At 55.3% G+C, this 10107-nt stretch overlaps 1 protein-coding gene across 2 annotated transcripts in view; it reads right to left on the bottom strand.

Annotated features, from left to right (window-relative positions):
* The window catches only part of LOC104574603 (pre-B-cell leukemia transcription factor 1), a 119075-nt gene extending 110932 nt beyond the window's left edge, over window positions 1–8143 (bottom strand). For both annotated transcript variants that reach the window (XM_088524493.1, XM_088524492.1), the window contains exons 1-2: window positions 7931–8143; window positions 5461–5534 (exon numbers count right to left, since the gene is read on the bottom strand). In XM_088524493.1, coding sequence (XP_088380619.1) covers window positions 5461–5534; window positions 7931–8121 — 265 coding nt within the window. In that variant the 5' untranslated portion in view covers window positions 8122–8143. The remainder of the gene's footprint in view (window positions 1–5460; window positions 5535–7930) is intronic.
* Window positions 8144–10107: the final 1964 nt, after the last annotated feature.

The following is a 10107-nucleotide window of genomic DNA, read 5'->3' on the forward strand; positions in this document are numbered from 1 at the left end:
TGTAGAGCTTTGTTGAGAGAGCATGGAGCTCCTGCATGGAAGCAGGAACCGGGAAGGCATCCCGGGTTTCTCCATTCCCCCCCTCCGAAGCTCCGGTTTAGCAGGAGCGTCAGCAGCGGCGCAGTCTAGCGGAGCTCGCTGCAAATAAAACCATTTACATTTAAAACAGCACCCTGCTCCCCTCCAGAATTGCTGCATGCAGTAATTTCCTTGCGAGGAGGAAGCGCCAACATGATGAAACCGTCTCAGAGTTTCTCCCGCTTTCTGCTCGCGAGGGCTGCCCTCGGACACGGGGCCTGCGCGCAGGGACGAAGCCCGCGGCGGCGGCCGCGCGGGAGAGCTCTGCTCTCCAAGGCCGTCCCGAGGGACGAGGCACAAGCCGGGGCACACGCCAGCGCACAGAGCCAGGGTGCGCCCGGCCGAACCGGCACCATCAGATACCCCGAAACCCGAAGCAGGGAGGAAGGGAGCGGAGGGGTCGGCTCTGCCGCCGGAGCGGGTACCGTGTGTGAGGCAGGCCCGGCCTCGCCACGAGCTGCAGCGCGGGGCCTGCTCCTCGCACACTTGGTGAGGCCAGTTTTGATTAAACTCCTTAAGCTGCTCTGTTCAAAGAGCTGCAACCACACGCTGTCAGGAGAGAGGGAGAAAATATAAAATAAAAAGTTAAAAAATAATACAGGGAAAGGAAAGCTCCCCGGGAAGACGCCAGGTATCTGGAAGCGATTTAACGGCGGCTGCAGAGAGGCTCCCACGCTCGGCCCGCGGGGATTTTCCGCTGTCCCTGCGAGCGCAGCCACGCGAGGGACCCCGAGCCGGGCCAGGAGGGCAGCTCGACACCTCCTCTGCCACCGAGGGCAGGGGACAGCGGAGGGACCCCGCGCACAGCTGGGCACAGCGCGGCCGCCCCGGCCCCAGGCTGCGGCGCGACCGGGTTCGTTACCGGTTCGTTCGCTCATTAGGAGCTTCTGCAAACGCAGAATTAAGCCCTGGGTGCAGCACTGCATCGAAATGCACACGGGGGCGTTTCTCTCCTCAGCACCTTCGCACACCTCGGCGGAAAGGCGGAATAAAAAAGAAACCCAAGGGGGGAGAGCAGGGGTTTTAAAGGATACCAGGAAAGAGAAGGAAAAGGAGCTGTGCCCTAGCCTGTCCTGCGGGGAAAAAACTTCACGAGCTGGGCCGGGAGCAGCACGAGGGGCCCCGCTCCCACAGCCCCCGCAAACACCCTGCTCTGCATCCAGCCCGGCTGCCCCTCTGCCCCCCGCTGCCTCTCGGTGGCGGCGGGAACAGGGGAGAAGGGAGGGAGGAGGAAAGAACGAACCCCCCCCAGCGTAATTGCTATATTAAAAAGAAGTGGCAGGCAAGAATAATAAGAGAGGTGTCAGAAGTGAAATACAGTAACAGACATTAAAAAAAAAAAAAAAAAAAAAAAAAAAAAGACGACTACAGTTCTGCCATGGGGGTGTTAATTGAACACAGAGCTGCAGAGAACAAAGGGGTGTTAAGGGAGAAAATAGAAGGGGGGGGGGGGGGAAGAAAAAAACCCTACCTCCTCCAAAGATCTGATTTGAGTTAAGTTTGGTGGAGATAATGCACAAGGAAAGGTAGCTAAGAGGCACCATATATAGCCATTATGTTCTAAGATTTAAAAAAAATAAAATAAATAAAACACAAACCCATTATTCAACAACAATTGCACAGCTAATCACTGCTGTCTATAAATATTCCACTTAGTGAATTTTATCCCATTGGTGGTATGCACATTTTTCTTCCAAACCCAAATTGCTTGGAAGGTGGGGGGGGGGGGGCTAAGGAAAAAAAAAAAAAAAACAAAAAAAACAAAAAAAAAAGAATCAGGGCATTTGAAATAAAAGGAAAAAAAAAGGAAAAAAAAAAAAAAAAAGGAGAGAGGGGGGCTTTTTAAAGAAGTAGAGAATTCGTCAGAGAGCCCTCGCTCTCCTCGAAAGTGAAACAGCACCGAGAGCCTCTTAAGGAGGAGGAATCAGATTAACCGGTCACACATCCTGCGCGGAGCCGGGGCTCGGGAAGGGCTCGCAGCGAGAGACGCTGCTGCGTTTTGACAGCAGATATTTTCCAGTTTGCCATCCAAGGACCCCGCGCCTGCCGACGCCGTGCCCGATGCCGCTGCTTAGCTATTCCGCTCAGGCAGAGAACAGAGGAGGAAAAAAAAAGAAAAAAAAAAGACACACAGAAAAAGGGAGCAAGAAAGAAAGAAGGAAAAAAAAGGGAAAAAAGGATAAAAAGAGCCACTACCCCCACTATCAAACTTTTTTTTTCTTCAATATGTGTATATACATAAATCAGACACCCAATTTCCAAAGCCATCAGCAGAGGAATCAATTGTATTCAGGACAACAATGCCGCCGATTTCCATAATTATTATTCCAAAAAGCCAGCCAGCCATTTGAAGGCAGTCCTGCCCCTCCGCTCGCAACAAAGCGGCCGACAGCAAGTGGAGAACGCACCAAACCAACGCAGACAACTTAGATGTATATTTAAGCGGCAATTTTTCCCCCCCCCGATGTGCTCCCGCTTGGATCAAATCTCTCAACTTTTATTATTTTTAAGCACACATCGCCCCAGAAGAGACGGCCTCCAAGCTGCAGACAAAAAGGCAACCGACAGACTCCCAAATCCAGAGCTTTAAAATGAAGCACCTATAAATCCTTTATAATAATTGAAGAGCCTGCATGCAAAGGGGAACTCTTTTGGCCAGTAAAGACGACCTCTCTTTCTAACAACTTTATGGACACTTTGGGTTTGCTCTGGCAACGTGAACGCTATGAAATATTAGCCATAATGTTGCAGGAGACGGTGGTAAAGTCTCCATAAGGCTCTGGAGTCACTTAAATCAGGCCGCGGGTAACTGCGCGCACATTTCCGCGCGTCGCAGCGCTGCGCAGGAGGAGGGGGGACGCGCGCGGGCACTTCCAAACTGCCCCCGCGACCACAAGCGAGCGGCCAGGGTGTCGGAGCACGCACGACGCGCGCCCCGCGGCGCACCCAAAAACACCGGAATCCCAGGGAAAAGCGGGGAGAAGTTCCCTCAACTTTCACCACGGCACCCCCAGGCAGACCCTCCCGAGACCACCTGCAAGGAGCACACCCAGCAGAGAAAGCAACACCTCATCCCCAGAAAAAAAAAATATATATATATAAATAAATACACCAGGGCCACCTTCTTCCTAGGCTCGGACTCACAAAGCACCGCTTGAAAATAAAAAGAAACACCATTTGGCCCTTTGCTTGCTTATGGAGCGCGACTTTTGGGCACACAGATAGAGGGGAAAGGAGAGGGAGGAGGGCCTTGAATTTGCAAAGCAAAACAATTCACTGTAAACATATCATAAACAGCGCTCCGAAAGCCCTCTCCACTGAACTTGGTCAGAGAGCTGTTTGCGGCAGCCTTGAACCCAAACAACCCAGGCCAGACAAATATTATTATTATTAAAAATAAATAAATAAATAAGGCAGCCCCAAATCCACACCTTGGTATCCTTTACTTTCACACCTCAAGTCACCATCTCTCCAACTTTTACCCAGGAGATGGGAATCTGCACACCCAGCCACTGTGGGGGCCTCCCCGCGCTCCCCGGCTCCCCACAATCCCGAAGCATCTCCGGCCAGGAGGACACATAGCTCCTCCATCAGCATCTCCAAGCCGGCTGACGCCCCATCCCGTAACTTTGTGACGGGCTCCATGGCAGAGCCAGGCCGGGAAGGAATGTACACTGCATCACAAACGCCCCGGGAAGAGGGAGATGAAAGGGGAAGATGGACAGTTTCCTTGGCTAGCATAAAATAAAAGAAGGAAGAGGGAGAAGGGAAGAGAACGGAATGGTCCATTTCCCCCTCTCTTTTTTGTATTGCCCCCCCCCCTTTTTTTTTTTTTTTTTTTTTTTTTTTAAGACTTTAAAACCACCCGTAGAATTTCTCCCTATGCAGCCTCCCTTCCATCACATCCCATGAACTCTCCGCAGGCTCCCGCACAGAGCCCGTCACGTTACACGATGGGAAGCGCCTCACGAAGGACTTCTCAGTCAGGTCAGAGCCAGCAGCGCAGCCCCAAGCGCTCCCGAGCGCCGGGTGCCATCGGTAGGCGCTTTGTCTAGGCTACCGGCTGCACAAACAGCATTTAGCAAAGGCCCCCTTAGTCATTTTATATATATTGCAAGAGTCAAGTAATTGCATTTTCAATCAGCTGCTCACACCGCGTAGTTTTATATATATTTAAGGAAAAAAAATAAAAAATAAAGACCCAGATTCAGGTTTCCGAAAGCTGTTCCCCTTTATGTGTAACTATCAATGTATATCAACTGGGTGCGCAATCATATTTATTGTCACTTTCATTCATGTCATGCCCTTGCTTATACGGTTTAGATATGAATTATTGACTGTTACAGTCCTTGTTGTAAAAGGGGAAGGGGGGGAAAGCCAAGTACCTCGCAGCCTGCTCAAACAAGGCAGCTGCATCTGCACAGAGGACCTGCCGATCGCCTCCGATCGGCTCGGGAAGGCAACAGCAGACACAAAACCTCTCCTCCCCCCTGCTTCCCAAATTTCCCCCCATTCTCCCTGTTTTTTTTTTCCAAAAGAGATTCCAACAAATAAATAAATAAGTGGTGCATGTTGCTAAATGTCCTTCCCCGAGCATCTGTTGTTTAAGATCACCCTTGATTGATGACTGCTATTTTTTAATTGTTGCTTTTAAAATTTAAATGCCCCCCTGGGATGTGTTATAAGTGTGTTAGTACATGGTAGGAGGTCTGGAAAGTGGGAAACAGCAGAACCAACGCTCTCATGTCATTAGCTTCTTTAGAAGCCCGAGAACACCCCATGTCATAAAACAACAGCCCCCTAAAGTAACTAACAATCTAATATATTGCTTTCACTAAAGCCAGCCGACAACTTGCACTTAGGTGAGCTAGCCGGGATGATTGGCAGACATAAGCATTTTAACCCTTTCTTAAGCAAAAAAGAAAAAAGAGAGACCTGCAGATTTACGTAACTAGTAAAAGCAACAAAACCAAACAAGTTAATTTTGTTGCCTTTTTAATTCTGCCTTTTTTTTTTTTAAAGGAAAAACTAAGAGTTCCAAGTTTTAAAGAAGGAACTAAAGTAAAGCAAGAGAGAAATGTCAGGGTATTTTTTTTTTTTGGCTTTTTTTCTTTTCCTCCCCCCAAAAAGCAACAAATAAAAAGAAGTTATACAATAGAAATTAAACCACGATGTTTTCCCTTGCGGACACAAACCACATTATGCAAGTCCAATACCAGAGGCATTAAACACTGGGTAACTGTTTCCCCCCCCAACACTTAAATAACACTACAGGCACGGAGGGGCTGCAGGGGGGAGGCACGAACTTTTGTGGCACGATAAAGACCTTTAGAGAGCAGAAGAAAGAAAAATAATCCAGAACGGAGAGCTTGGATTTCCTACCTGTTTTCTCTTTGATTTCACACAAGACATTGAAAAGGGCTGGCTTCATCCTATGGCAGTTCAAAGCGTGTTTCCTGGAGAGAAAAAAGAAGGAGGGGAGGGTGAGGGGAGGATATCCCAGCAGCCGGGAAGAAGTTTCCGAACCCGAAGCGGATGGGGCCCGGGGGGGTCCTGTGAGCAGCAGGGCCGCCGCCTGCCTAGCGCAGAGGGGGAGACGCACGAGGACAATTCGGGAAGCGCTGGGATGTCGGCCACCACGAGGCTCGCAAAGCGCCGGGCTCCGAGCCGGGCTCCGCACGGAGCCCCAGCCCGGGGCCGCGGGAAGCCGAGCTGCTTTGGCTGCCGTTCTCCCCGGGGAGAGGGATCCTTCCGACTCCCACCTCTGCTCTGAAATTCAACCGTGTGCTTCCTTCAGCTCACCCTGCAAAAGGGGGAGGAAAGGTAAAGAATAAAAAATTCTCAAAAAATAAAAAAAGACCTTTTCCCTTCTCACAGTGTTGGAAACACCCCTGATTAGAGCCATCAACCGGGGGATCTCAGTGCCCAGCTCGGAGCAGGGCAAGGCGCAGCCAGGGGCACACGCTTGTACGGACGGAGAAGGGCAATTCCCCACGTGGGCACCCGCCTTATCCACGGGTGGGAAAATTTAGTTCTTTGCAATGGGGACAACCAGCATGTTGGGAGGAAAGAAAAAAAAAAAAACCAACAAAAAAAAGCCACACACACAGTCGAGCGCTCATGGGGACAGTCCCATCCAGCGGCTCCGCTTTCGGCAGAGATCCTTATGGAGGAGCTGGCCGTCCTTTGGCAGGTTTGGAGGGAGCAGGGAGCTGCAGGGGTGGGGGGAAAGGGGAGGGTTTTGATCCAGCTGCCTTGAAACCCTCCATGTGCCCGCTGAGGCAAAGCAGCATCTCATTTTTGGAGCCACACGAGCATTTTTGCAGGGGCTCTAGTTGCACCGCAGGGCTGTTCCTATCAGGCGCCAGTTACGGGAATTCTGTTTACCAACCGAAATTACACGCGAAGACGATGTGAACATCTGGCAAACATTCACACTCCTTACCCCACCACCCACAACATGTTAAAGAGATTTATATGTATGCCAAAGCCTCTCAAAGGTGTGTGTGTGTATATATATATATGTACGTATGTATACAGACACCCTTGCCGAGGCGCAGCGGCCCGTTAGCAGCGCGCCCAGGCATTCGGGTATAAACAAATCGCACACCTGGGCTGCAGGCAGCCTCTTACCATCCCTACTGGCGCTTTGCACCTCTCCAGAACTTAAAACACCCGCAAAAAAAAAAAAAAAAAAAAAAAAAAAAAGCTGAAAAAACAACCATGCAACAGAGGGATGGATGCAAGAAATGCAAAGCCAAACATCACCAATAAACACTGCATTTAGTAGCTTAAAAAAAAAAAAAGTATTAAAAGGAAGCAGCTGAACTAGTCTGGCAAAGCAACATCATAAAACCTTCTAGGTCTGCCCTGGCTCGGTTTTATTGATTTGATTAACTGCACCGAATTACCCGTGCAGGGGCACGGAAAATCCCTGGCATTTGCAGGAGAAAAGAGCCCCGGCTTCCCTGGGGCTGACCGGGGAGAAAGCGCAGCCTTCCCTTCTGCCGAGACCACCTCGGCCCTGCAAGACATCGCGTAGGCTGGCGGTGGGGAGACAAACCCCTGAACTGGCCTAAAGGGTCTGTGGTGCATTTTTTTTTCTTTTTTAACTAAAAAAAAAGAAATCTATGCTCTCCTTTTTTGGATTCCACCCCCCCAACTTTTGCTAGCTCCTTGGGAGGTGTGTGTGAGCGCTGAGCTCCAAGAAGCTAATGCGGGTTCAGTAACTGGCTTTTGCAGCCTTCTCTGCCTTTTTTAAATACCCCCGCATTTTTCTTTCAAAGCTTCTTCGTACGTCCCCCAAGCATTAAAAAAAAAAAAAAGAGAAAAAAAAATAAGTAATAGGGCCTTGAAAATAATAGCAGAGGCCCCCGCACGAGGAAACAAAATAAAATAAGAAAGTGCGTCCTAAACGGCCCAGCACTGGAGGCATTTTGGGGGGAGGCGGGATGCCAAGTCCAGCCGCGTTCCCAGCGCACAGCCAGGCAGAGCGGGCTCCAAGGGGCAGCGCTCCCCGGCGCAGGCAACTGCCCCGAAGTTGGGGGTGCGAAACGAGGAAGAAGCGGGGGAAAAGAAGAAAAAAAAAAAAAAGAAGACGGGAAAAGAAAAAAAAAGATTTTAAAAAGAGAAAAGAGGAAAAAAAAGGAAATAAAAAGCGAACGAAGGGCAGCGCCGTTTGGCGGTGCCGGCCCCGGCGCCCGTCCCGCGGCTCCCCGCGGAACAAAGAGCGCGGGTCGCACAAAAGGCGGCGGCGGCCCCGGCGGCCCCGGGAAACTTCCCGGCCGCGGCACCTGCCCCCGCTGCGGCGCGGAGCGGAGCGGAGCCGCCCGCGCCGCCCCGCCGCGCTCACCTGGCCTGCGCCTCGTCCAAACTCTGGTCCGTGATGGTCATGATCTGCTGTAAGATGTCCCCGATGTCCTGCTTCCTGCCGGCCTCCCCCTCCGCCCCGCCGGGGCCGTCCTGCATGTGCTGGGACAGGCCCGGGTGGCCCGGCATGGCCACGCCGCCGTGCGTGTGCATGAGCCGCGGCTGCTCGTCCATCGCCGCTGCCTGCCGGCCTCGGCGGGGCTCGGCGCCGCGCGCGCTCGCGCGCTTCTTGCTCGCTTTCTTCTTCTTCTTTCCTTCCCCCCTCCCTGCCTCTTCCTCCTCTGCTTCGCTCGCGCTCTCTCCCTTTTTCTTTTTTTTTTTTTTTCCTCCTCTCTCCCTCTCTCTCTCTTTATTATTTATCCTTCACGCTGGCTTCCAGCTCCGCGGCGGGGAGGAAGAGGAGGGAAAAAAAAAAAAAAAAAAAAGGAGGAGGGAAAAACGAAAAAAAAAAAAGCGAGCGAGAGAGAGAAAAGAAAGGGGGGAAAAATCCCTTTGGCTGCTGGAGGAGGAGGAGGAGGAGGGAAGGAGGGATGGAGGGAGGAGGAGGGGGAGGGAGGGGGTTCCGGGGAAGGGAGGGGAAACGGCGGCGACTCCGAAAGCGGCGCAGCCCGGCAGCGCCGGGGCGGGAGCGGGCGAGGGCGGCGCAGGGGCCGCTGCCGCCGCCGGGCCGCGGGGCGGAGCGGAGCGGAGCGGCCGCCGCGATGGCAGCGCCGGGGCCGGGGCTCGGCCGCGCCGGGGGAGGGCCCCAAACTTTCGCCTCGGCTCCGCTCGGCGCCCCCGCGCGAGGCCGCCCCCGCCGCGGGCCTGCGCGCTCGGGCCCCGCCGCCGCCGCCGCCCCCCGCCCCGGCGCCCGCCGCCGCTTTTGTTCCGCGCCGGACCCCCGCGAGCGGCTCCGCGGAGCCCGCGCGGCAGGAAGGGGGAGCGCGCAGGGGAGGAGGCCGCGGCCGCGCTGCTGCCCGCCCCCCCGGCGCCATTGGCGCGGCGGCGGGAAGGCCGCGCCCGCGCCCGCCCCCGCGCGCCCGTCAATCTCCGGGTTCAGAGGTGGGCCGGGGCCGCGCCCCGCCCGCGCCTTAAAGCGCCCGCGGAGCCGCCGCCGCCCCCGCGGCTGCCCCGGCCCGGGGCGGCCCCTCAGCGCGGCGCCGCCATCGCCGGGCGCCACCAGCCCCACGGCACCGCCGTCCCCAAGGGCCATCAGCCTCACGGCCCCGAGCACCATCAGCCCCACGGCGCCGAGCACCACCAGCCCCACGGCCCCGAGCACCATCAGCCCCACGGCCCCGAGCACCATCAGCCCCACGGCGCCGCCCCGAGCGCCACCAGCCCCACGGCCCCGAGCACCATCAGCCCCACGGCCCCGAGCACCATCAGCCCCACGGCGCTGCCCCGAGCGTCACCAGCCCCACGGCCCCGAGCACCATCAGCCCCACGGCACCGCCGTCCCCAAGGGCCATCAGCCTCACGGCCCCGAGCACCATCAGCCCCACGGCCCCGAGCACCATCAGCCCCACGGCGCTGCCCCGAGCGTCACCAGCCCCACGGCCCCGAGCACCATCAGCCCCACAGCACCGCCGTCCCCAAGGGCCATCAGCCTCACGGCCCCGAGCACCATCAGCCCCACGGCCCCGAGCACCATCAGCCCCACGGCGCCGCCCCGAGCGCCACCAGCCCCACGGCCCCGAGCACCATCAGCCCCACGGCGCCGCCCCGAGCGCCACCAGCCCCACGGCCCCGAGCACCATCAGCCCCACGGCGCCGCCGGGCACCTTCCACGCGCCTCAGGCATCTGCGTCTCCCCGCTGTGCCCGCTCCCTCTCGTCCTCCCCATCCAGGAGCGGGGCCTTTGCAGGGAGCCGGAACACTCCCGCACAGCACAGGCCCATTGCCCCGTCCTGTGGGGAGCGATGGGGGCTGCCCTCAATGGAGGGGCAGCTGGGGCGCTGTGTTGTGGTGGATCCCTTTGCTGTCCTGCTGCAAGATGACACTGGGTTGTGATTTGCCCATCTCGGTGGAAAGAGACAGGGTTTGTTTGGAAGTGCTCACATGCCACTGAGTTCCTGCAAGACCTTCCAAGGAAAGATGGGGAGGGATGAGGTTGACAAGCAAGAGCAGTCCCAGAAAGGAAGGGGCTTGGCTACCTGAGAAGATGGTGGTGTCGGGTGT

Source organism: Tinamus guttatus, unplaced genomic scaffold (genome assembly GCF_059628265.1).
Source record: "Tinamus guttatus ecotype Peru unplaced genomic scaffold, ASM5962826v1 Tinamus_guttatus_pri_ptg000211l, whole genome shotgun sequence".
In the NCBI taxonomy this organism is placed as follows: domain Eukaryota; kingdom Metazoa; phylum Chordata; class Aves; order Tinamiformes; family Tinamidae; genus Tinamus; species Tinamus guttatus.